We start from the raw sequence: 26016 nt of genomic DNA, 5'->3' as shown, positions 1-26016 counted from the left end.
GAGCAACCACGCGAGTGTTGATGTGAAGTCCTCAGTGGTTTTTTTACATCAAACTGTCACATAGCTCGTTCAAAACTTATGCGAACTCGTTCAAAGCTTTGGTTCAGGCTGATTGAGATAGAGATAGGAATTGTCTTTTTTATGATTGCCAATGAAATCATTAAAAAATAAAAAAATTCAGGAGACTGAATTACAGGAAGGTTGTAAAATAAAAGAGATTTGTATGATAAAATATAATTCATCGCTAATCATTGTTGCTTTGTTGGTGGGCTAACACACTTGTCTTGTTTGAAATTTTTTCATCCCACCCACTCACTTTCTCGCCTACTTCTTTAGCGCGTAAAAAAATTCGAAAAATACGTTCCGAACTGTTTTTCTAGTGTAAAATTTACACTATAAAAAATTCGGAAAACGTTTTCCGAATTGTTAGGGGATAGGGGAAAAAGTGAGTGGGTGGATGAGAAAATTTCGTCATGTTTGGCGAGTTGGCCCAATGGGCAATTTAGCTTTGCCAAGGACTCATGTTTCTTGTATTTTCAAGAGAATTTCTTTTGGTTTTCGCGCACCCCATAAAAATATCAAAATATTTCTTCTGCTATTTGCTACGAATTGAGTTCGCTACTTAACTAATTGACTCTCCTTATACATGAAATTTTAAAAAATTTACACGTCCGCTTAAGTAATAGACGGTGTAAAATCTTGAAAATTTCATGTTACGGGGTGTTTTTTTAATCAAATTTCTCATTTTTATAATGTCCGCTACTTCAGTAGTGGAAGGATAAAATTTCGAAATGGAGAAGGGTGCGCGAGAAATAAAAGCGGCGCCATGGAAAAAAAATACATTTCAAGTACTAAAGCAGCAACATGCATTTTGGTCCCTAATTAGCATCATTAACTTTAAGTACTCCTCCTTTCAAATAAATAACTTAAGTACTAAAAAAAGTCAAGTACTTACACAAAATCAAGGATTATTATTAAAAAAATTGTACTTTGAGATGATAAGATTAAAATTTTACAACTGAACTATCAGCTCAAGTGGTTATGGTTATCTTATAAAAAAGTATATAATGAAGAATCATGTTTTTGCAACTCTTATGAAAAGATAGAAGGGGAAGTTATCATGCTAAACATTAGTAGACACATTTAACTCCTTACTTTTTTTGTTGTTGATAATAATCATATTCCTAACTTATTGATAAAGTACAAGACATTTCAGATTCATCATATCATGCTAAACATTAGTATTTAGTAGACACATGAAAGTAGCTATGTGACAGAAGTATCACATAGTCACACAAGTTATTTATCTCTGATTCCCTCCCAGCTGCAAAAGAGAATACAATGCTCAACTGAACTCATGCGGTTTGTGAGCTTACTATGACTTATGCAGCTAAGATTAAATTGATTTTTCCTCACACATACATAAAAAATATACTATTATTATCCCATGGTATAAGAAGGGCTTGGCAAGTTTATCACAGTAGTTTTGATTTTGGTCATCATGTTTATGCTGTTGGTAATTCCTTGTGATCCAATTCCACTGTCCTTTATACCCTGTCATTAAAACATTTCATAATATGAGATACATGTTTTTCGCTTTGTGATACTCGCTTAGTCTCAAAATAAGTGTCACAGTTTGACTGTGTGCACGATTTATACGAGATACTTTGACCATATTTTTTTTTACTACTTTAGGACCGAGAATATCAATTGTGTAACATAATTTGATTGGTTTTATAGAGGTTTCACCTGAAAGGGAAAATGATCTGGCCCCCGAGCTGGGGCAGAATTTATCTGAATTGTTCCTGATTCCATTGCATCACTAATCAGCATTGCTTTGTTGATATCCTTTGTGAATACACATCCCTAAACAAGTTCAATGTGTATATACTTTGTCAGTGTAAAGATTTTTTATATGGTTGTAATTTGTTGACAGTGTAAACTTTTTACGGTGACTGAAACAAAGTTAAACTCATATTATTATAAGAAAGCATATACTCTTTCTTTGAAGGGTAATTGACTATTGAAGTGAGAGGGGTGAAGATTTTACCTGAAGTCCAAAGTTGCTAGCATTACAATGGTGGATTCCTTCTTCAACAGAATTGATCCTAATTACCGGCAAAACTGGTCCAAATGGCTCCTCCCATGCAATTCTCATGTCTGGCCTAACATTATCCAATAACAAAGGCCAAATGAGATTTCCTTCTCTTTTGTATTCTTGGCAGAATGTTGCTCCTTTCTGTTTAGCATCATTGACAAGGCCTTCGATGAAATTGGCTGATGATTCTGATACAACTGGGGTGATATCGCTGTCATCTTCGGGTGCTCCAACACTTAGTTTTGCAACCTTAGCATTCACTTTCTCAACCAAAGCATCGGCAACTGATTCAATTACCAGGACAACCTTAACAGCAGTACACCTCTGACCACTTTAGTCAAAAGAAGTTTAAGTAAGCGACATTACAATTTTGCAAGAGAATAAACATTTAATTTCTAGATGAGAATTTTACCATGCAATATTTATCTTATATTGTATAATGCATATCAAGAAACATATACCAACATTACGTTGGTCCGAGTGGAACTGAACTCAGATGTCTTAAGCAAGGTCTTAGTTTCAACCGTTGTAAATGGGAAAAACATGGTTGGGAGAAAGACCTTACTAAAGGAGTTCATCTAGGTTCTCCGACGAATATTAGTTACAGGAAAAATTGGCGGATACCAATAACATGGTTACCAAAAAAATCAAGAAGCATATGGTGTAGTCGGATGAGGTATCTAGGTTAGTATTAGCAGTTATATTTAAGTCAATGCATAATAAGACATTCACCTGTATGAAAAACCTCCTTTTATAATGTTTGCAGCAACCAAATCAAGATCAGCATCCTCAAGTACAATGCAAGCATCTTTTCCTCCCAATTCCATTTGTAGAGGAATCATTCCTGCCTTCTTTGAAATTGCAATGCCAGTATCTCCACCAGTGAAGCTAGCACATAGCAAGGTTAAAAGTTATAGTAGAGGTAAAAATTACTTACATACATACTATCACAGCATCATACATATATTGATATAGTCACCTTATACAGTTCACTCCTGGATGCATTGTAAGAAAATCACCAATTTCAGAACCTTTTCCGGTAACACAGCTGATTAGGCCTTTGGGAAAACCAGCCAAGTGAAAGCAGTGAACCATGTGAAGAGCAGCAACAGCTCCCTGAAATTCAACATCAAACAACTATTAGAAGGAACAATAAATATAAAAAGAAAACTGTCTGTACTGACTTATTTGAACTTATTTACTAGCATAAACACTTGTGAGACTGTTTACGAAAGCTTATGGAAACAACTTAAAGATATAATTACCTGAGTTGGAGGCTTGAGTACAATAGAATTTCCAGCAATCAGTGCAGGAGCAATTTTTGAGACAGCAAGATTGACCGGATAATTAAAAGGCGGAATGGCTAAAATCACTCCTAATGGTATCTGAAATTCAATTGCAACTTTCTTAGACCACATCATCAACCAAGAAAAACAAAACAATAAGATAACACACCATTTTCACCATGATCATTTAATTTAGTTATCACAAAAATTACTAATACAACTGAATGTGACAATTTATAAAGTATAAATATAATGTCCTATTGATTTTCCAGTTCTAAAATGATTAAAGTACTATAGTAATAATTGAATTGAAAATTAAAATGTAGCATATGCATATGTAGTGAAAATAGACCTTGGATGTGAGACAATATTTGGTCCTTTCATTTCCAGGAAAGCTATCTGAAACCAAGAACTTTCCCTCTCCAAGAATTCTTACTCCTTCTTCAGCACAGTAAGAAACCAAATCACCAGATCTTACAACCTTCAAGGAAAAATTACAATTATCTTCATGAATTCTCAATATTATTATAGTCCTAAACAATCAACAGAACAATGTAATACACAATATATGTACCTCTGTAACTGCATCTTTGGCTGGTTTTGCTATTTCTTTGACTAAGCATTCTGCAATTGCAGCTTTGTGTTCTTTGAGGATTGCAGCTGCCTTGTGAAGCAGTTCAGCTCTCTTCCAAAGTGGAGTCTTTGCCCATGACTTTTGTGCCGATTTTGCTGAATCCATAACCTTATTAACCTCCTCTTGTGAACAAGCTGCATGGATATCATTCTTAGAGGCTTAGTACACATCTGTCATCTCCTTATAATTTTCATTGATCGCGCAAAAGAGTGATTAGGCAAATTAGTTTTAGAAATTATGAACATAGGTCAAAATAGTCCTTGATTTTTATGAATTGGCAAATATATCTTTAAAATTATAATGCATCGTTAAAATGGTTCATCTGTTAACTTTTGTCGTTGGAGCCTATAATATGCATGACATGTCAAATGTACATGAGACATCCTGCTCAGATCCCACATTAAGGACTAATTAATCGCATGTAAACTTTATTTAACGTGTCTAGATCTCGAGGTAGCAACCTCAGAGTTGACATAAAATGCATGAATTTAACGAGCCGCATAAGTTTTAGGTGATGTGATATTCACATGTAAGATCACATGTTCATTTGACATGCCAAATCATATCCTCTAACAACTCGAGGGGCCATTTTGACTGACGTGTTACAATTTCATAGATGTATTTGTCAATTCGTAAAATTAAGAGACTATTTTGACCATGTTCACAATTTCAAAGACCAATATATTTGCATGTTATTCTAACATGATCACTTCCACATGAAGAATTATACAAGATAACAAAAGTAAAGGACTTGAAAACACAAGAGAAATGAAAATTATTACCTTGAACTTTGTATTGAGGCTTTCTAGTAGTAGGGTTAATGATAGAAACACTTTTACCAGAGGTAGATTTTTTCCATTCACCATCAGCATAATATTTGTATACATCTCCATCTAAAATCTCTGCAAGAACTCCAGTAGCAGCCATGTTAGAAAAATATACTAAGATGAAAACTCTCTCTCAAGTCTTAAAATGTAGATAGAAGAAAAGAGTAGGAAGAGTGTATGGTGTAATATAGTTGATTTGGTTTTCTTGTTGATTGTTTGGTGAGTGACAACATTTATTATGTGAAGTGAAGGTTAGCCACAAATTGGTTTGTCCTGTGACTAGGGACAGATTAGAATTCTTTTGGTGGTTCTGAAATTGCCAAGTGAGCTTCAATATCTTATCTTAATTTGAAATTTAGTCACAAAATGATAAGAAAAATAAAATCATGTTGAATTATATTGCTTTAGAAAGAGAGGGATTTACCAACCAATATAAGCCATGCAGAAAATGTTTTGAAGTAAAAATTGAGCTGTTAACTTAATGACTGTGTAAATTAGTTCTTGTTTTGTATTCCACTTGTGATCGAGAGACAAGGTGAATAATTTAATCAACTAGTGAAAGTATAGAATAAACGGTATATGCTATTAATTTGTACCCGAATAAACGGTGATCTAGTGGAATTACTAGTTTGTCAAAATGACATAAGATTGACCTCATGAATCATGGCAAAAAATCATGAACAATTTATCAGAGATCAATGGGTAAATTGGACTCTCCCGGGAGATAAATTGTGAGGGTGCATAAGATAACAGTTCATTTTGCATTTAATTTAATCTTTGATAACAAAAATAAATTTACATTAGTTCTTGACATTTTTATACGAAGGACAAGTTAGTCTCTGATTCATCATAATAAAAAATTAACATATCTTCAGCCGAGAGAAAATTGTGAAAGACCAAATCGGGTCTTTGATCTAAATTTAAATGATTTTTAAGACTTGAATTGTCATTTTGCATTAAATTAACACTGATAGTTTAGGACTGAATTTAAACTCGAGATCTCTGATTAAATTGATAGAAATTCCTTATCATCTTATCTAGGTACTCTTGAATTATTATTTTTGAAAATTCTAATTAATCCTACTTCTTAATGTTCCTCTAAAGTCTAAAGTGAACTCTAGTGTTTTTGTCCTATAAAGCACACGGTTAATTTATTCATCAGATTATTTATTTTACCTTTATAATTGTTCAATGAACCAAACTCAATGGCTAGCATTTTACCTAACAAATTTTTGGAGGGTTTTGTCTAAGTCAAATTTTTATATCATAAATATGTGACACATTTGAATTTCAGGTACTAGTATACCGTCAGAAGAGGGAAAGCAAATAAATTGGATCCACAATTTGACAAAATCTACATCCACCTAGTTAATGCCATTTTCTATTTTTTTTAATCTTTGAATACACAAACATGCATACTGTTAATTTGTACCCCATAAAGAAACAACTATTTTATAAATTAATAATTATTTGAGTAAGTTATAGTAGTTCATAATGAGTAATCCCTATTCCTATAAATCACATTTGTTAAGAGTTTGTAAGCACTACTACACTTATAATGTGGAAATTGGAAAACAAAATCAAAAGTAATGTAATGGTTTTCATAACTGTGAATAGTAGTGAAATGCAAACTCGAAAGACACCTTTTACTGCAGTAATTTCATCGACCAATGAGCATCGCATACATTTCATATGTTGTGGCGCAAAAAAATTGAATTGCTGAACAAATCTATCTCTCTTCTTGGTTGGAATTTTAATATTGAGAGCTAAAGTATTACTCCTGCTTGTGAAGCTGATGCATGGCGCCGTCCACGAAGATAGCATGTTAGATGGAATTCAAACTAAAAAAATGCATGAGTGAGTGAGAGTAATTAGTTCATTGATTCAAGTATATTAGAGAGTTAGTAAGCCAAAATCTAGGAGTTAAATTAGGACATTGACTAATTTAAGGTAAATGAAATATATTTTTTGGTAAGGTAAAGGAAATTTTCTTAAAATTATACACATTGGATATTGGATGGAAAGTGGAATGTTTTAATACATATTTATTTTACATGTATGAAACATATCAAAATTGTGCTCTTACTATATTTGAACCCTTAAGAATTACTTGTTACGAGTAATAACTTGATATTAGTGGTAAGGGACTTGATTCTTTAAATAAATTGTCAGAAATTTGTTCATAGTCACTCTTGTTTAATACTCCCTCCGGTCCTTATTATAAGGAACACTTTGAAAAAATCACACAGACCAATGAAACACATTTAACATAGTTATTTTCATTTAATACTCTTATAAATTTTAATTTATTCCATATATACCCTTATTTAATTACTCTTTATTCAACTAACTTACTTATTTTTAAATTCTCTCTCATAGTAAATAAGGGCATAAGTGAAATTGAACATTTAAAACATTTGAAAATTGGTCAAAGTTTCTTATAAAAAGGACCAAATTTTTTGCCCTAAGTGTTCCTTATAAAAAAGACCGGAGGGAGTAAGAACTTTGTAGGATAGAAAAATGTGTCTTGTTAGCATTTTCCGGTCCAAAACCTCAAGTTTATTAGGTAACTTTATGCGCAAATGCATAAATTAATCTCTCGAGTTTTGTAGAACTCAAATGAGTTGCAAACTCTTCCTAAGAATTTTAACACTAGTGAATGCCCAAGTCAGTGATCGAACTCATAACCTTAGTTAAGTTAGAAGAGACCCGTACTATCTCATCTAAGAATTTTTGGATAAATCACTTTTACTATTGTTAACCTAAAAATACATAATATTAGATAATCATCATTAACTATTTAACTGCCAGACTGCCAACCATCTTCAAAAAAACTATTTAACTGCCAACAAATGCTTCAAATCTCATGTGAAGTAAAACATTAGTAATGATGAACACCATGTACACATCGTATTCAGATATGATGTTCTGCTACATCGTTGCGGTGGATAATTTCAATATGTTCACAAATTATGTTAACACTACAAGAAAATACTCATTTACCGGTGAAATTTACTGGCGGTTTTGGTCCTCAGTAGCTTACTGGCGGCCTAAGCCCCCAATAATTAATCAAAACCGCCACAAACTTATCAAATAATATTTAATTACGAAAATTTGAATTTATTGGCGGTCCTGGCCGTCAGTAATTGTCTTGGACATTACCGGCGGTCCAGGCCGCCACTAACTAACCAAGAATATTAAAAAAAAAAAAAAAATGGCGCCTCAGACCTTACTGGCGGCCTAGGCCGCCACAAAGTGTTGGTAATTTAAAAAAGTAGCCGTTGGAGGACTTAGTGGCGGTTTTGACCGCCGGTAATATTCTTGAAACACGCCCAGACATTAATGGCGGTCTGGGCCGCCGCAAAGTGGTTGGAAATTGAAAAAAAATATAACCGTTGGGGCTTAGTGGCGGCTTTGACCGCCAATAAGCTCCAAGAACAGATTTCCACGAATTTTATCCCCCTCTATATATATCTTCCTTCACTTCACAACTCTCATTTCCTACAATCCTTTCTCTATCTAAAATTTCTCCAACATCTCTCTAAAAATTCTTAACTCTAAAAATTCTCCAACTTTTTATCATTTCACTCTTGTTTTTCTTCATTTTGGTAAGTATTTCTCTAATATTCATGCAAGTTTAATATTTGATGTTTATATTGATATGATAAATTATGTTTATATTTAAATAAATTAAAATGTTTTTTTAAAGCAATTAATATTTAAAAAAAATGTTTTTTTAAAACAAAATAATTAATTATTAAATTTTATATTTAAATAAATTAAAATGTTTTTTAAAGCAATTAATATTTAAAAAACGGTTTTTTTAAAACAAAATAATTAATTAAAAACGTTTTTTTTTAAAATTTTTGAAAAGGCTGTAGTGGCGGTCCAAACCGTCGCTAAATGGTCAAAATCTGGGCAAATTTAGTGGCGGTCCTAGCCGCCAGTAGCTCTGACGCAACCTGCAAAAGAAACTTGACCGTTGTTACTTAGTGGCGGTCTGGGCCGCCAGTAAGTCTCGTCAGCTCTGTTTTCGATGGCTTTGGCCGCCAGTAATGTTACCGTCGCCTTAATTATTGGCGCATCGTGGCCGCCAGTAAACCGCCACTAATTTAGCTGTTTCTGGCGGTTTTTCCTTGTTTCTGGCGGTTTTTGGCCGCCAATAAATTGCGTTTTTCTTGTAGTGTAAATGCAATTTTCTGAACCTATTAGAATTACTCAGCAGTATACCGACACATATAAATAAAATGTGTACCGAAGAATTCATGATAATCAATTGAATTTTAAGCTTGGTCTCTCGATCTAGGTGGGATTTAATTGAAGACCACACTCACAACCTGCCAAGAAAAGAAAGGGGTCGTTGGGGAATGGGGTAGTTGATAATACATACATGTTATAAAGCGTGCAATGTTATTGATAGCATGTCTACCTCCATTCCTTGCTTATTTGTGGTTGAGGATCACTTCCATTTAATTACATTGTAGCCATTTGAGATTATGGCCTTACAATTCTTCCATGAAAATAAAAAGTAGATGGACCTCATTGAAAAGAATGGCATTGCTTTGTTTCCAAATAAAAGTGCATGGCCTACCATGCATAGTACCATCATGACATTGGTCATTGATAGAGGCTCAATTTTTGGGATATCTGTTTTGGTCTTATCTTATCTTATCAAATGAGATCAACCCAACTTAATTTAGCTTAGGGTACAAGTGAAATCATGAACAAATATATAACATTGACCAATTGTAGGTTACAAAGAAATTATGACGTAGTGTTGAAGAATAAGTTATGTGATCATTTCAACAAAATTGGAATCGGGGCACAATGAATATGCTGGAATGGAATGACACATATATATATATATGAGGTGGTCTAAAGTCTTCAATTAATTCCAAATTAGAGCAAGAATGATGGTTTATAAGTTATATACTTATATGTATGTTTCCATTTCCAGGTGGGGGGATAGGGATCGAGTAATTTATGGTGTCTAGCCAATGTCATTTTGTTTCAGATTGATAAAAGTTCTTCTTAAATTGGTTTATTTTGTTTGAGATTGATAAAAGTTCTTCCTAAATTGGTATACTTTTGGTCTATTTAGATTGCCTTGTTTGAATTTGTTGTTTTAAATAAGACTTTTTATTTTCAAGTTTACTATAATTCCTTGTTCACCCTTGAAAATTTTAAAAATACTTCATTGCTACTTAAGTAGCAAACTCAAGGGGCGCAAAATTTAGGAAAAAAAAAAAACAGTTCGCATTCTAGAATGCACCTTATAAAATAGAGGGCGAAGGAAGGGATGAGATACAAAAATATTTGATTTTATAAGGTTCGTATTCTATGATGCAAATTGTTTTTTTTTTTACCTAATTTTACTATTTACACACTCGCATATGTTATAAGGGCGTGGGATTGGAAGGCTGGGGGCGTGTGTAAGACTCGGGAGGTGTGAAAAGAATGAATCTTTAGATAACTATATATGAGACATTTTGAGAGGACTTTTATGATGTCAATAAGTTGTGATCAACATGATTCTCTATAATCACTTATAAAAACAGCTTATATGAAAACATTTGAATTTTATTTTAACCTTTAATAGGGCTCTTGTTGTTGTAACCCAATATGCATGAAAAGAAAGTATGGAAAGTATTCTAATGTTGATCTTTTGAAAGTGGAGGGCAATATGGAATTTGTATATGGCAATTTTTTTTTAACAAAATTAAGTAAATAACAGATTCAGGCTGACCATTGAATTATCCGATCCCTCCGTTTTAACATGGATGTAGTTGTATTAATTTTTTCATTATATAATTATTCAGTGAATTGAATTTGGGAATAGAAAGTTAAAACCCTAATTTCTAAACATACACTGATTTTGTTACAATAGTGATGCTTTTACAATTTTCCCCCAATATTGATGATTTAAAGGTATATTAACTTACTAAAATTCATTATATTAGGTTTGTGATATCTTCAGTGTCTTTGTTTTCTTTGATTTTTGTATTTCCAAATGTTGAAATTCTTCTTTGTTTTTAGTTTAGATATTGTTTTGTCATATAGTTGCACAATGGCTCATAAGCTGTCCAAAAAAGAATGTGTATAGATGAAGGCTTAAGATGAATTCATAGAGTGTAGGTTTTGGATTATGCTTTTATAAGTGAAGGCTCTCTTGATACTGTTATAGCTACTAGTTCACTTTTGAATGAGTTAGTGTTAGTTAATAGTTTTTAGAATTCATCTAATTCTACATATTCTTGACAGGACTTGTCACATTGTACTGAAACAAGTTTCAAAACTCTTGAAAACAAGCACAAACCACTTGTTTTGAAGGATTTAAGGAAAATTTGGGACAAGTATAATCCTAATCTTCCATTGTAGAATGGATATTACATTGAATCAAACACATTGCTTTTGGATGAATCACCCTACAAGGAACTGCTAAATCCTGTAAATAAAGTAACTCTTTCTTTGTAATTTTCATCATTTATCATGCTTTTTTCAGCTATTATATTTAGTGACATATTCTAACTTATGTTTAATGTTTTCATAAATTGTTGCAGCCCTACAACTCAATCTTTCTTCATGCATTCAGTTATGAAAATTAGAATCACAATTCATTAGGTATGGTACAAAAGGACTTTCATATTTCTAATGTCAGAAGGTTTTGTTTGATTTTGTTCCTTTTCTATTGGTCTTTAATTTGTCTACTTAACATTATTTTGTATAGCTTTCTTTTAGCTTTTGGCTTGAATCTCACATCTTTTAATTTGTCACATCTTTTAGCTTTCTTTTCTATTGGAAATTTTATGTTATTTTGTGTGAAAGAATTTCTTCTGTGTACTGCATTTACCAACTCGCCCCTTTGTTTTGGCTCATTTAAGGCTCCCAAAATTGTATCTTAAATAATAATTGGTTTTTACACGATTACTTGCTGATTTGGTGAGAATCTCCATTGTCAAGAATTACCTGATATTCCATGTTATATAATCATAAATATGTGCATAATTATGTGATTACATCTAATTTGAGTTTGTGTTATCTTGCTTTTGGATAAGTTGAAGAAATAGTGTAATGGACAGATTGAAAGTGATACATCAATAACTTGTGTAATTCATTCTAGCAAATAATTACTTGTAATTTCTTATTACTCTTCCAATTTTGATTTTAATTATGGTTTTTCTTTACTTTTTGCTTTCTGGTTCAATCTATGAATGATTGTGGTTTGTTATTGATTTCAGAATTGTGGACAAAACAAGAGTACTAAAGGAGCTGCGGCAGTGGACCATGTTGAACCTGAGAAAAGTTGGCTCCATACTGTGATGCATGATTTAAGAGTTGGCTCCATTGTAAGTGAACTAAACTCCCTGTTTTCTCCCTTGAACTCTTGGTTATATTGTGTAGATAATAGATATATGTGAGAAATGTCCATTTTGTGGATCCAAAGTGTTCATGGCTGAAGTTATTATTCTTTTCCCCACTTGAAACTGTGTATGTGTGTGCTTACTTTTTGTTCTTCCATGTTTGCATTGTATGAATGCTCAAAGTATGGCTGCATTTGGAAGTCATTCATGGTCATGTCCTGATTTGTTGTATTGTATACCTTTCAATTGATAATATTAATTAATTAATAATAGTTGTACCTTGCACATTTCTCATTTATTAATAATAGTTGGCTATATTAGTTTGGAGTAGTCTGGTATTTACTGAATCAGTTGAAAGGGAGCATGTTTTATGCATCATTTTTCCTATTTCTTCTTAATTCAATTGAATCTATGCAGGCTGCAGCATGTTACATCAGCTTTACAAAGCTCGGTCAAACGAACCCCTTTAACGGTAAATGAAACGCAACTTGTAATATTTTATTAAATAAGTAAATAACTGTTATACTTTTTCTTTCTTTTACAAAAATTGTAAAAATATACTCTCTTTTTTTAAGCAATTATACTACTCCTACTTTATTTTATATTTTTTTGTTAAAAATTGTTAAATATACTTTTTTTGACAATATACTTTTTTTGAAATATACTTTTTTTTTGCTCCATTTTTTGAAATATACTTATACTACTACTTTATGATTTTTTTGATATATTTATACTACAACTTTATAATGAAAGTGCCTTAAAAACAGAGATTAAAAAAAACATTAAAATAAGAATTTAATTGTTGTGCATAGTTAGTATAAAGTTTTTTTTATATATGCATCCAATCATGTGTTGTCACATCATTTAATAAAGAGTTTAATTGATATGCACCGACGGTGTAAAATAGTTTTACACAATCGTCCAATAAAAAACCATTATTTTACCATGTCATATCAAGAAAGTGGGGTGAAGTGGGGTGATGTGGCGGAAAACATGGTTGGTATTGATTGACAGTGTAAAATTATTTTACACCGTCAGTGCATATCAATTAAATCCTTTAATAAATGTGATACATCATGCATTTTTAAAACAATATATGATGGGTTGGGATGCATATCTAAAATAATTTTATACCGAAAATGTATATAAATTAATTTCGAAAAACAAATTAATAAAATGACTAAAAAAAATAATAAAAATGTTTTTAGTTTTTACTCCTTGCACCCCCTTTAATTTTGTTGGCTCCTTTTTTCCCTTGTCTTGTTTATTACTCTCACTGCGAAGAACGGCGTCCCCTCAAACCACCATTGAAGAATAATCATTCTCTACAAAAAATCGCACCGCCGCCAACTCCGCCGCCAACTCCGCCGCGTTCCATTCCGCCACCACTATTTTTCATCTTCTTTGGTAAGTTTTATTATCCAAGATCTTATGGTTTCTAACATAATGGTTTTGTTCATGCCTTTTAATCAATTTTTTAACTAATGGAATTTCATGTAATGAAAGGAAGAGTGAATATGAAAAGAAAGAGAGACAATGTAAATATGTCTTGTTGTTTGTGCACCAAGTGTTTGTCAAATTGCTTCACTTAATCACACATTATTATGTGTTTGAAAGAGACTCAAAGTGTCATTTACATTTACATTAAATGTTGGATTTGGTTCTTTCAATGTGTTCAATATCATCTTTTATTCCATCAATCCCTTAAGAGTCCTTTTAGACATCAGTAGAGCACTCGCTACTGATGTCTAAAAGGATTCTTAAGGGAAAGGGGGGGGGGCGGGCACAACTTGATTATAAATAAGCCGTTTTTATATTAGGCTGTTATAGCTTTCAAGGAGTTAAAGTTCATTTTGTCAGTTTTAATCCATTTTTTCTCCTTTGAAGTCTTTGTTGCAACATTGGATTTTCGGGCTCAACTGCAAAAGGTCAATTGCATTACTTCAATTCCCACTCAACTTATTACAATCTTATTCTTAGCATTTGCTTAATTTTTCTCAATCGTAATGTAGTAGGTTTCTCTATCTGGTCGATGATGATTAGTACAATTCGACTCCACTTGTTTCCCTCGAAGCAATAGCAATATGTGTTGTTCTTTTAATTCAAGCCCCCCCCCCCCCCCTTTTTTTTGGTTTTTGTCGAACGCAAGAACAAACTAAATTATAAACCCCCCTTTTTATTGATGGGTTTGCGTTTTTGAGTCAATTGAGTGAGGTTTAACTAGTAACTAGTTTTAATTGTGATGAGTCTACAAACATGTAATTATTTGTGGGTAATGATGGGACATTATTGAACATCCAAGGTACTGCGTTATTTAGTTCTTGTCTCTTTTTATTTTTTGATATTTCATTTTTTTTATATTTAATTGTAGTTTCTTTGTTTTGTTATCTTTTGGTTATAATGTTTTAAAGGCTACAGAATTTGATATTATTCACACTTGCACTTTTATTTTTTGTGGGTGTGTTTGGTAATGTTCAATTGAAGACTAGAATTGTGTCCAGAAAACACCCTAAATCAGCCTCCCATTTTCCAGTTGATCCGAAGCATCATATAATATAATTACTTCCTGTCATAATGATTAACAATTCCCACACCCAGGGTCCACCTGAATTGTCACACACCAAGCCACCGGTTGCTTCTCTCAAGAAAACAAAGACATGCTCCTGCACTCCTTGAAGCCAAACCACCACCTAGCTATATACTTCCATTAGCACCTTTTAAGTCTTACCATACCTCTTCGAAGTGTCTTCAGGTTTTTATTGTTATAGGCCAGACACTTCTTTTCATGTTCTTATGAAGAAATTGCTACCGATTTCTCGAAGGATTTTTAAGGATAAACGGAGGCACACATTGATTACATATAATTACTTAGACATTTTGATATTATGTTCTTTTAGCTTTCATGGGAAAAACTATTGTAAGGGTTCAAAGTTCATTTTCTCACAAAGGCTTCGTTTAGGGGGGTATTTTAAGGCTTTCATTTATTATTTTTGCAAATATGTATTTGGTGTATATACCGAAATTCATTGAAAATGTTTTTATAAGTTGAGATTTAAATTCTCAAATATTTTACAATAAACTTATCTCATTTTACTCCATGCGTAAGACTAGTTGTTAATATTTGTAATTATATTTGTTTATTGGCAATTGGAGATTTTCTGCGGGCTGTGGACTCATGGTTGTGTGTATAGTCAAAAGAGGAACCGCGATAATAGTTAGTTACTCAAATTGGTAAAGGTGAGTGCTCTCTTGTTCTGGGGTGACCATAAATCCCAAACTTATCACGCCACTTCATTCAAAGTCCGCCTTTATTTCGCACTGATGAAAATGTTTGAACATCAGGAGTAATTTAAACGCTCTATTTATGTAGTGTTTAAAAGTTATTATGACACAATGGCATATTTTTTGTGTGATGCTGAGTCACTTTTCAGGAAATCATAATTTTTTTGCTTACAATTTGTTATTATTTTTTTTAAAATTACAGTGAACTTATGCTGGAGATGCTCTGGGACCTGCACTAATTGCATAGCCAGCAAAAAGAAAGCATTAATCTGAACTTACATATATTGGCAGTGGTTTTCAATTAACTTCATGTCTATAAGAAAACTCCCATTCCCTCGGCTCCTCCTTAACAATGTTTCTTGCATGAGAAATGGCCAGCAAATTCTGTCTCACGTGAATGTCACTCTTCATGATGGAGGGGCATTTGTGCTAACAGGTGCAAATGGCTCAGGAAAGACAACTTTCATGCGCTTGCTAGCTGGGTTTTCTCGTCCTTCTGCCGGTGAAGTCCTTTGGAATGGCCATGACATTCAAAAATCTGCAATCTTCCATCAGTATAAACTTCAGCTTAACTGGGTCTCCCTCAGGGATGCAATTAATGACAAGTTTAATGTTCTGGACAATATTCAATGGTTTGAACTTCTTGAAGGCAAGCACGGGAAGGCTATGCCTGCGCTTGAGTTTATGGGACTAGGAAGATTGGCTAAGGAAAAGCCAAAGGTGCTTTCAATGGGCCAGCGAAAAAGATTGCAACTTGCCAGAATGCTCGCAATGGATCGCCCCATATGGTTGCTAGATGAGCCTTCAGTTGCATTAGATGATGAAGGTGTAAAGTTACTCGAGTACATTATTGCAGAACACAGGAAACAAGGAGGAATTGTTATTGTAGCAACTCATTTACCCATTGAGATAGAAGATTCCATGGTCTTGAAGCTGCCGCCAAGGTTTCCAAGGAGCATGACACATACAGATATGCTTGGCCGGGAGGTGAATATTAGTTAATTCTTATTTTTATTCACATTTTACTTCAAGACAGGATTAAGTCTTGGAATTATTTATTGGAAATGTCTCGATTCCTATTAGTTGTCTTTTTGTTACAGCCTAACTCGTCACTTGCAGCCTGTGTTTCTGTTTCTTGTTTCTTCCATAAAATATTTGAAGAGTCCTAAAAATAACTTTTTTGATACTATGTTGGCACACCTACTTTGTACTTGAGGTAATCTAGCTCATGTATTATTTTGGTCTCACACATATATATGTTACATGGTTTGATATATATATATATATATATATATATATATATATATATATATATATATATATATATATATATATATATTGATTACTATGGAGATGATGTATGCACTAAAATTTCGTAGTCTAGTATAGCAATTGGAATTGGTGGTAGCATAAATTGGATAATATCGAAATAATAAATGGTAATATCCAAAAAAGAGTCTAAAAAGTAAACCAATAAAGAGAGTAAACCATAGTAAGATCATACAAGTAAAAACTTTGACATATATAAAATCCATCTATGTAGTATAGCGATAATTGTCTGCATAACTGTTGTAGTGAATCATGGGATTGTAACTTGGAAATCTTGAGCCATAATTTCCATAAGCTGGCCATCCGGGCTGACCCGGTCCATGGTAACCATGCATAGGCCTTGATCCGGGAAACATTGGTGGTGCCATTTGAGATGCCATATGTTGAGGTTGGTACCTATGCATTGGAGGATAGTTATGATATCCTGAGAATGGTTGGTGGTTGGACCCTGCCATTGGTGGTGGTGCATGTTGATATCCTGGTGGTGGTGCGTGTTGATATCCATTGATCGGCGGTGGTGGTGCATGTTGATGTGGTGCATGTTGATTACCAAAACCAAACATGTTATTTTGCTGGTCATGCATATTGTTGCTTCTTTGATGGTGATGTGTCCTATGTTTATGACCATGATTATGATCAGTTTCAGTAGTGTCACTACTCTCATCACAACAGCAGTGCTTATGTTTTGCATGAGAACCGGATGTCTTTTTCTTTGGTTCTTTGTCTTTCTTTGGTTCTTTGTCAAAAGACCAAAGTTGTGCCTTTTTACCCATCTTTTGAAGAAGTTTGATTATCATCATGGGATTTACATTGCCAACAACTATTACCTTCCCTTGAATTGGATCAACCGAAATAGATTTCACTCCTGATTACAAGTTTTACAATTTAATAAAAAATAAGATATTAGAAAAAGACTAAACCATCAACAAATCTACTACTACCTAGAAAATAGAAAGGACTAAGATAGAAGGAAAAAAAAAAGTATATATATATAGAGCAAACACTATACCCTTTAGTTGTTGCAACATGTTGCTCACATCAGTTGGACAACCCTTTGTGCAGCCAAAATCAACTTTCAAAGTAGAAATCTGATTGTATGAAAGGTATGAAAATATAGTCTATCAATAATGAACATATTGAAGCTTTGTATGGACAAAATGAAAAAGTGAAAAAATTGCTTACCGGAAATTCAGTATTGTTCTCCATTAGTGTAAAGTGTCACAATTTGTTTTCCTTGTAATGTCACAAATTTCTTGTTGTTTATAGAGAATGAAACGTCTATAAGTAGTGATATTGAATTATGTAAGCATAATTAGTGCCACGGCCTTATTATTATTAGGGTTTTGTCCACTAATTGATTACGATTCTTTTCAAAAATAAGTAATATCTTTCCTATTTATTTTATGAATAATTATATCTCTTTTTTTTTTTTTTGGTTTAAATAATTATATCTCTTCTACATATTTTATTTGTTCACTGATAAATTTCCAATTTATTTTATGAATAATTATATCTTTTATATTTTTTTAAAATATATCTTTGAAGGATACAATTTTTATTACTGTAATTTATAAAATCAAGTATCTTGAATTTACATGCGCGATGTTGCAATTTTAATTGTAATACTTTTTTTTTTTTTTGGTTTTTCACCACCAGTTTAATCTGGTTCGGGAGTCAGTTCTGACATCAAGTGGTTCCAGCCCCCTCCCGATCGCAGTTGCGGGGATCAAACCGTGCTCCTCCTACCAAGTTCAGCGCCAATCACCACTGAACCAACTAACGATCGATATATTTTTTTCTTTAACAAAATAATTGTAATAATAATCTCACGAATGGTATCACCATGTTCTAAAAATACTCTAAAGACACATATTATGAATATAGAGATATCACATTTAAACTGAAAGTTGTATATTCAAGGTTAAAAATTATTTTCTTTTAACACAGTTTTAATTTTTACTTAACAGCACGTACAAAACTTCTATTTGTTAATTTCCTAACATATATATATGGCTTTTTCTAATGTGAAAGAGTAAGGAATATCTTGCACGGTTCACAACATGTTTTCAAGAGTTGGATTTATAGACCCACCACATCTTATTGTATGTCATCAATACTTGATTTTTTGTTTTTACTTTTCTTTCTCTTTCTTCTCAACCCAACATAAAAATCTCTCTCCTTTCACAGCCAAGGTGCGATACTTTATCAAAAACTCTTATTCACCATCATCTACTCTGCATGTTATTGATCTTTGTTTTTGTTTACATTATTCCATCTATTGATGATATTGAATATTCTTCCTTGTTTCTAATATTGAACTATAGCAAACAAATTAATTTTAATATAACAAAGAGAATATGGGGAAAACATGCAGAGACCATGATAATGGAAGTGGTAGGGAATATAAAATTCCGGCTCGGCGGAGATGTGTTTCCGACACGGTGGTCGCCGACAAATCGCTCCAATCATAAAATAAATTTAGGGGTTTTGTTGCCGATGTCAAACGAAAGAAAATCGTAGTCCGATTTTTCCATATGCGGCTGCCGGTGGCCATGGCGGCTGGAAAAAAATGAGGTGTCAATTGGGGTTTTTAAAATCTTTCTAATTTGAAATTTAAGATGTCGTTTTATGCAGAGGGGGAAGAAAAAAATTAAATATTGGTGATTACTTGGCCAAACTACGGCCTTGGGACACAAAGATGTGGTTTGTTCGACGGCGAAGAATAGATTGTTGTGAGGAAGGAGAATGAAACTTTTTTTTTTAATAAAAAATTAAAATTTAACTAATATAATACACAAAATACATGATAATATCTTATGCTATATTTTGATCCAACGATAGAAACAAGTCTTGCATGGTGCAAGACTTAAATGAGTCTTTCACAGTAAACATCGCCTATTTAGCAAGACCTTTAAATTGTTAACGACTTTAATTTTTATTCTTTTTCGTAGAAACAAAAATTGTATTAATTAAGTTACTTTAGCACAAAATGTGCCAAAATAACTAAAAAATGATAAATAGTTCAGAAGACAAAAAAGAACACATGACATTTGAAGAGAAAAATAATGTGATTTAAACTTTTCTCATAAGTGGGAGCAACCGCAACCACATAAGAGAATAATCCATAAGCCCATTCATGCATGTGCAAATTATTATTTGTTGACAAGCGATTCTACAAGAGCTTCAAAGTAAACACGATAACCTTCAACGCTACCCATTTATTCCAAACTACATCCTTAATCTCCACCAACACATCATCAATAGCAATATTGTTTTGGGTTAATATTATCAATCATGCTATGAACCCACTCCCACTTGTATGTGTGTTTCTGTCACTATACACTTTCACATAAAAAACGCTAATGTCAATGATATATGGTTGGGAATATTTGTGTGCACCTAAGTGAATAGAGAAAAATATTTAAAACAAAAAAGGGAGGGCATGAAAAGCAAAACTTAACTTGCAAGAAGTAAAAACTTAGTTGTTTGGGTATTCGTGTAGCCCAAGGCCCAAACCAAAATTAAACAACAAAAAAATGATCATCTGTATTCAACTATTCATCCCCATGCCAGAGCGATGTTTCCGATGAAATGTTGCAAAGGGTAGAATCGGAAAATTGAGAAAGAGTCGCTGTATAAATCTGAGCATAGAAAATTTGATGAGTAGATTAGGGTTTCTACATCCACACTCCATTTTCAGAATGAGATTTGATTTCTCATTGATGTTGTAGATTCCCAATCTCAAAGCTATGAACAAATAATAATAATTAATTAATAGTAGTAATAATAGTAATACTATTCGCACCTGCGTTTTTGCTGCTGCTACTACTACTACTACTCTCTCTCTCTCTTTCGTTCTGTATATATCTATATCTTTCTTTTCCATTCCCCTTTTTTCATTCTTTCTTTCATTTTCTCTTTTCTCTTTCTCTCAGAGGCAGTGACGATTATTTTGGAGTGTGGATTTGGATAGATCGATCGATCGACGTCATAGAATACTTGTCGGTGGCGTGGCAATCGGTGAAATTGACTTTTTTGTCCTTTTCCCGATTTAGGGTTTTCAAACCTAATTGCAGCCATCCATGGTGATGCTTCTTTTCGTCGATCGATCTCGTCTTTGTACCAAAACTGAGCCTCACAATTAACAATTTCCTTTGTTGGAGTTATCTTAATATGATGTTGGGTAGAGTTGTATGGAATGAAAGATGGGAATTTTCTATTTTGGATTCTGTTCATTCAATTTTCCCTCTTTCGTTCCATACATCGTCTAACCAACGTAGTGTTAAAAGTGACTACTTCTGCTTTCATTTTCCTTGTTTTGTTCAAACCCTAAATGGAAAATTTTAGTTTTTTATGCTCAGAATTTAAATTCTCAGTTCTGGGAGTATTGATGAATCTGCAAAATTTGATCTTTAAAACTCTTTAACTAGTTTGGTAATTTTTTGAAAAAATATGATTTTTTTTGTTTGATCTGTAATTAAAGCTTTGTGATCTGCATTTTTCAAGCATTATAACATTTGATTTCCTTGTATTGTTGTTAGATGAGCTTTCAGTTTCACTTGACTATGAAGGTGTAGAGTTGCATGAGTACTATGAAGGTGTAGAGTTGCATGAGGAATTTTGGGTATAGCAAGCAAACCCTTTGAGGATGGATGGAGATTTAAGGTGTCATGCATGCTGCCAACAACTTCAACAAGGATGATGTCAATGATGGATTTGCTTTGTTATATGGATTTTAGTCTTTCTTTTTTTTCTTTTTTTGTATTAGTTTATCAAGAAAGATTAAGCTGATGAAAAATTGTTGTAGCCTGATATGTGTGTATATTAATTACATATTTTTAGTGGTTCGCTTGAATCTGATTGTAAGTTTCATATTTGTCATGTAAATGTAAATTTTCTGATGTTATATATTGAATTGGATAGAATGGAAATTCTTGCTCAACCTGTAAAATTTAGCTTGGATTTGTTTATATATCAATTGATGTTGCTGAATATTTCACAATTTTACACAATCCAAACACAAATGTGTTTTTAGTCCCAATTACTGTGTTTGGAGAACTAGTGCCATATGAATTCTATGGTACAAATCGAGATACAATCAAATACCCAAAATGTAAATTGACGATCCAAAATGGTAATAGTGCCAAATTAATAAGATCAATGATGACCAGCATAAAGCATTGCTACCACCAAAACTGACAATAGGGAGTTAACAGAGTTGAAACCATATGCCCTTTCACCTGATGAGGGTGAAGGAGGAGTAGGTGCAGCTGGAGTCTCGGGTTTAGCCACGTCAATAACCGGAGGAAGAGGAGGATCAACAACGTTTGCAACCTGTAGAGGTGCAGGAGGTTGTGCTGCTGGTCTCACATCAGGTGGAATAGTTTTCAATAGTTCACCAGGTTCAGCTGCTAAGATGGCAGCTTGGTTATTTGGATCGCTACAAGGGCTTCCTGCAAATTGTAAAACGATACACATTTTCAACTTTTGCTTTTGTAAAAGTACAATGTGGAAGAAGATTATATGGTTTTGCTTGAATCATCTAAGAAAGGTAAATAGATTGGTATTACTTACTCATAAATCTGCTTGCAGTGGCTGGAAAATCGGTAATGATGCCATCAACTGCGGCAGTGTTAATGTAAGTAGCAATCTCAACATTAGGATCTGACCAATAATCGAAAGCCAACGAAATGTATTCGTTTTTGAGAGAACGGGCGAATACTGTTAGGTTTGCACCTTTCAACTCTTTAACAACATTTGTTAATGCTACCAACCAGGAATCAGATGTTTTAACAATGGAGGTTTTGGGAAGATTCAGTCCTTCTGCGTGCTTCTTAATTTCTTCCACTGTTTCTACTGGTATATCGTCTATTTTATCTTCAATGTACAACACCCTTTTGTAAGATGGGATATCTTTAAACTTGGCTAGGACCGAGGTGTCGTCTGATTGGATGAAGACTTGTTGTGTGGATTGCTTATCAAAGGTAGCATTGCTCAAAGCAGTGGTGACAGCACCTACAATGTCAAGACCCTTCTTTGATGCAAGGTAAGGAGCATTCTGTGAAGCAAATAGAATAAGCACTTAGCATCAGTAGGAAGTTTTCAAATTAAATACTAGTATTTATAGGTGATTGGGGATGTTGCTCACCGGTATGTGTATCAAAATGCCAGTAACTGCCTTTGTCTTGGCCAATTCCAAAAATTCAGGAAGGGTAACAAATTTACCACTGTTCTTCTCTGCCGGGTTTCTTTGAAAGTCATTGCCTTGAGGGTTCATCATTTGAGCTGAAACAAGAAATTTATACCTTTTAAGTTTATTGTTGAATTCTTAAAATATGAATATGAACTATTGCTCAAAGGAAGTCTTTACGTTTTAATGTTTGAATCTCAGCCCATGTAAGATCAAAGGAGAAAATTCCATTTTTTGGTTGAAGTTCTGGGACAGTGGAAGAACGAGACATGAATTTAGTCATAGCTGTGCTTTCTGTTATTAGGTCTGCAGAATTTGCGCAGAAGGCAATTCCATCTTTTGTCATTTGAACTGGGCAATCTATGATGTCAGCGCCATCAGTTATAGCTTGCTGATATGCAAGATCAGTGTTGCCTGGGTAAACACCGCTTGCTCCATTGTTGCTTATGATTAAAGTTGGTCCTGCAAAAGCAAATGTAACATTATAGACTTGTTTTTTTTTTTCTTTTTTTTTTCATGTTATAATAACTATTAACATTGAAAAGAACTTGAGATTAGTAATAATATATACCTTTTTTGGGCAAAGTGTTGTTGTGTGCAAAACACCCTATAAAGAAACAAAATTGTGAGAAAGGTTAGAAGAGGGATTTTGCTATTTTAGAAATAGATCATGAACTAAAAGTTGGAGATTTCAGATTTGTAATCTCACCAATGGCATTAGATGCTGTAGCTGGGAAGTCGGTGACAACACCATCAACACTATCTACACTGTCTAAATATTGAAGGTACTCAGCAGTAGGATCATAGTTATAATTGTAACTTGAAAACAAATCATTGGCAAAACCAGAAGCATATACGTCGAGTCCTAATTTATGGGCATCAGCTACAAGTGATGTGGGAGGTCCTAGATATTTGTCCGGTTTAACTGGATATATGAATTCTTTTGGGGCCATGATGCCTGATGCAAATGATTTGATTGTTGGAAGATCCTTTATTATATTGCCGTATGGCTGTTTGGTTGTTGCTTCGACATCCATAGGGTTAAGAAGTTGAAAGACGACTTTTGCCTTGTTTGTTTTCCCAGCAATACTCCTCAAGAAACCAATATCTGGAGATGAAACAAACTCTATTGCTGGATAAGCTTTCAAAATCTCTAGAATATTGTCTACTGCTTTTATTCCGTACTGGGTGTAGAATGCTGCATTCTGCAACAACAAAAAACTAGATCAACACGCAATACATTGATGAAACAAAGAAATTAAAGAATGTATAATATGGGGCTTTAGGATTATTTCAACAGAAAGAAAAAGAGAGAGAACCTGAACGTTCAACCAAAACCTTGGTGGTGTTTTGCTGCTTAGGAGACTATCAACATTAACAACTGGGTAAGCACCATCGTAAAAACTGGGCCGAGAAAATATTGCCTGAACCACTGGAATACATAGCAAAAAGAAACTTAAGTTCTAAGTTCCAATGCTCAAATAAGCATAACTAGTTCTGAAATTTTGCAGTTCGTCTATTCTTACATTTTATCTTCTGTCTATTTAAAATGCACCAACAATCCTAACAAGTTTTTCTTTTTTTACTGACACTCGAAATGGCTCAAATATTCATTCTATAATCTACATTATTTTCATTATATTGGGTTTATTGAAAATGTAGCTGCTAGCGTATTTTTAGCAGAGAAAACTATGGAAAAAATGTAGCTTGATATAAGACTCACATGATATATTCTGATCAATCTGAGCACCCATGTAATCTGTGGCAAAGTGTCCGTGCACATCCCTCCCATCGATATTGTAAACTTTCTGCTGAGGATCAAACGTTGCTATTGTTGTCGCATTGTCAATGGTAACACCAGTGACACAAAAGGCACCACCATCTTTTGATAGCTGAAGATTGCACAAGAAAATGCTTATGTCTTGTGACATTCCAATTGCATCCGGAGAACCTTCTGGGAAGAGTCCCGAAAAACCACCACGGGCTATTACAAGTGGTTCATTTCCTGCAAGCAATGAAATAAAAAATCAATATGCCGAACATTACCAGAAGCAATGTTGTCAACCGTGAATCATGAAAAATAGTAGTTTTTTCAATTCTGCTACGCATCACAGCACCGCTATATGGCAACATTTTGTACCAAATAACGTATCACAGAATAAAAAGCGTATCGCGGAACAATAACGATTTGTTCAAGTTCGGCTGTGCTATAATGCTACTGTAGTCGCTAATTTAACAACATTGTCCAGAAGAACGAGGTAGAGAAAAAATAAGGCTTAGGATTACCAACCGCTTAATGTTGACCATTTCTTGACAGGGAGGGCCAATGTCGAATGAAGCAGCAATGAAAACAGAAACAAGCTTCTGATCATTTTTTTATTTTCCTGTCAGTTTCAAAATCAATGTCAATGAAAACATAGAATTAGAATTACTATAGCGAAAACATTAATTGTAAACATGACCTTCACTAGGATATCTTTCATTGTTTGTAACACAAGAAAACCTTTTAACGTTCATTTTGCAGTAAATTTTGTTAACCTCTTTATTTATTGAATTGTTCTTCATGTGCATATAATAGATATTGGAATGATCTCATTATTTACAAAATTCCCTTAAAAGCAATGAAAAGAAACATAAATATATGAAAGATGATATATATATACATACCCAAAAAGTAAGGATCATCATATGTTATGTGTATTAATTAGATAGATGAAAGGGCATTCCCCTATGAAAAGATTTTTGTGAGGAAGACCCTCAAAGGGAATGTGAGGGAAAAAAGGGAAGCAAATTGGAGAGTATAGATTGAGAAACAAATAAAGAGTTATTCTCTATTTATTTCCACACATGTTGAGGCGTATAAATAGCTGGTCAGGATTTCATTGTTAAGGACAACCATTAACAACATCATTTCTAGAATCTATTTTCCATTGTCTGCTGATTTTGGTTACTTTTGTTTTGTGTTTTTGTTAATTGTTAAAAAAATAACAATATTTGTTTCTTAATTGC

General features: G+C 33.4%; 4 protein-coding genes and 1 long non-coding RNA gene across 10 annotated transcripts; 2 read left to right on the top strand and 3 right to left on the bottom strand.

Annotated features, from left to right (window-relative positions):
* Positions 1 to 1217: 1217 nt before the first annotated feature.
* On the bottom strand, positions 1218 to 5320 carry LOC123906258 (NADP-dependent glyceraldehyde-3-phosphate dehydrogenase). The gene is made up of 9 exons (XM_045956125.1): positions 4801 to 5320; positions 3959 to 4152; positions 3737 to 3865; positions 3364 to 3483; positions 3078 to 3214; positions 2831 to 2986; positions 2051 to 2429; positions 1750 to 1866; positions 1218 to 1554 (listed from the first exon to the last, which is right to left on the bottom strand). The coding sequence occupies exons 1-9, from the start codon at positions 4943 to 4945 to the stop codon at positions 1441 to 1443; spliced, it is 1491 nt and encodes a 496-aa protein (XP_045812081.1). The 5' UTR covers positions 4946 to 5320; the 3' UTR covers positions 1218 to 1440.
* A 5340-nt stretch (positions 5321 to 10660) lies between these two features.
* On the top strand, positions 10661 to 11463 carry LOC123910083. Its single transcript, XR_006810122.1, has 3 exons — positions 10661 to 10773; positions 11107 to 11292; positions 11406 to 11463. It is a non-coding gene; the product is annotated as an uncharacterized LOC123910083 (long non-coding RNA).
* Positions 11464 to 12170: 707 nt separating this feature from the next.
* On the top strand, positions 12171 to 16674 carry LOC123910081 (ABC transporter I family member 1). Of its 6 annotated transcripts, none has more exons than XM_045961122.1 (3): positions 13567 to 13613; positions 15360 to 15443; positions 15691 to 16674. In XM_045961122.1, the coding sequence occupies exon 3, from the start codon at positions 15798 to 15800 to the stop codon at positions 16488 to 16490; it is 693 nt and encodes a 230-aa protein (XP_045817078.1). In that variant the 5' UTR covers positions 13567 to 13613; positions 15360 to 15443; positions 15691 to 15797; the 3' UTR covers positions 16491 to 16674. The 6 variants fall into 6 exon arrangements, with proteins under 6 accessions (XP_045817084.1, XP_045817077.1, XP_045817078.1 ...); XM_045961123.1 differs by lacking the exon at positions 13567 to 13613 and adding an exon at positions 14328 to 14508; XM_045961128.1 differs by lacking the exons at positions 13567 to 13613; positions 15360 to 15443 and adding an exon at positions 12171 to 12191.
* A 349-nt stretch (positions 16675 to 17023) lies between these two features.
* On the bottom strand, positions 17024 to 18023 carry LOC123904648 (heavy metal-associated isoprenylated plant protein 36-like). The gene is made up of 3 exons (XM_045954284.1): positions 18000 to 18023; positions 17827 to 17905; positions 17024 to 17682 (listed from the first exon to the last, which is right to left on the bottom strand). Exons 1-3 carry the CDS (start codon positions 18021 to 18023, stop codon positions 17024 to 17026), a joined length of 762 nt encoding a protein of 253 aa, XP_045810240.1.
* Positions 18024 to 21558: 3535 nt separating this feature from the next.
* Positions 21559 to 25662, bottom strand: LOC123906304 (glycerophosphodiester phosphodiesterase GDPDL6-like). The gene is made up of 9 exons (XM_045956193.1): positions 25298 to 25662; positions 24731 to 25012; positions 24327 to 24439; positions 23717 to 24212; positions 23579 to 23614; positions 23188 to 23469; positions 22966 to 23102; positions 22392 to 22875; positions 21559 to 22270 (listed from the first exon to the last, which is right to left on the bottom strand). Exons 1-9 carry the CDS (start codon positions 25377 to 25379, stop codon positions 21975 to 21977), a joined length of 2208 nt encoding a protein of 735 aa, XP_045812149.1. The 5' UTR covers positions 25380 to 25662; the 3' UTR covers positions 21559 to 21974.
* Positions 25663 to 26016: the final 354 nt, after the last annotated feature.

This window comes from Trifolium pratense, linkage group LG2, assembly GCF_020283565.1.
Source record: "Trifolium pratense cultivar HEN17-A07 linkage group LG2, ARS_RC_1.1, whole genome shotgun sequence".
NCBI classification, from domain to species: Eukaryota; Viridiplantae; Streptophyta; class Magnoliopsida; order Fabales; family Fabaceae; genus Trifolium; species Trifolium pratense.
Note: the sequence above shows the minus strand (reverse complement) of the source record. Positions and strands in the feature narration are given on the sequence as shown.

Bases quoted from the DNA above. Each gene is read 5' to 3' on its own strand.
- LOC123906258 (XM_045956125.1), bottom strand. From the start codon at position 4,945: ATGGCTGCTACTGGAGTTCTTGCAGAGATTTTAGATGGAGATGTATAC. The intron at 3,484-3,736 runs GTCTATTTTCAC...ATTGAATTTCAG, and splicing joins AATATTGTCTCACATCCAAG to ATACCATTAGGAGTGATTTT. The intron at 1,867-2,050 runs GTAAAATCTTCA...GAACTTGTTTAG, and splicing joins CTAGCAACTTTGGACTTCAG to GGATGTGTATTCACAAAGGA.
- LOC123910081 (XM_045961128.1), top strand. From the start codon at position 15,798: ATGTCTATAAGAAAACTCCCATTCCCTCGGCTCCTCCTTAACAATGTT.
- LOC123904648 (XM_045954284.1), bottom strand. From the start codon at position 18,023: ATGGAGAACAATACTGAATTTCCG. The intron at 17,906-17,999 runs GTAAGCAATTTT...TCATACAATCAG, and splicing joins AGAACAATACTGAATTTCCG to ATTTCTACTTTGAAAGTTGA. The intron at 17,683-17,826 runs GTATAGTGTTTG...ACTTGTAATCAG, and splicing joins CATGTTGCAACAACTAAAGG to GAGTGAAATCTATTTCGGTT.
- LOC123906304 (XM_045956193.1), bottom strand. From the start codon at position 25,379: ATGATCAGAAGCTTGTTTCTGTTTTCATTGCTGCTTCATTCGACATTG. The intron at 25,013-25,297 runs GTTGGTAATCCT...CATTGCTTGCAG, and splicing joins GAAATGGTCAACATTAAGCG to GAAATGAACCACTTGTAATA. The intron at 23,103-23,187 runs GTAAAGACTTCC...TTCTTGTTTCAG, and splicing joins TGAGATTCAAACATTAAAAC to CTCAAATGATGAACCCTCAA.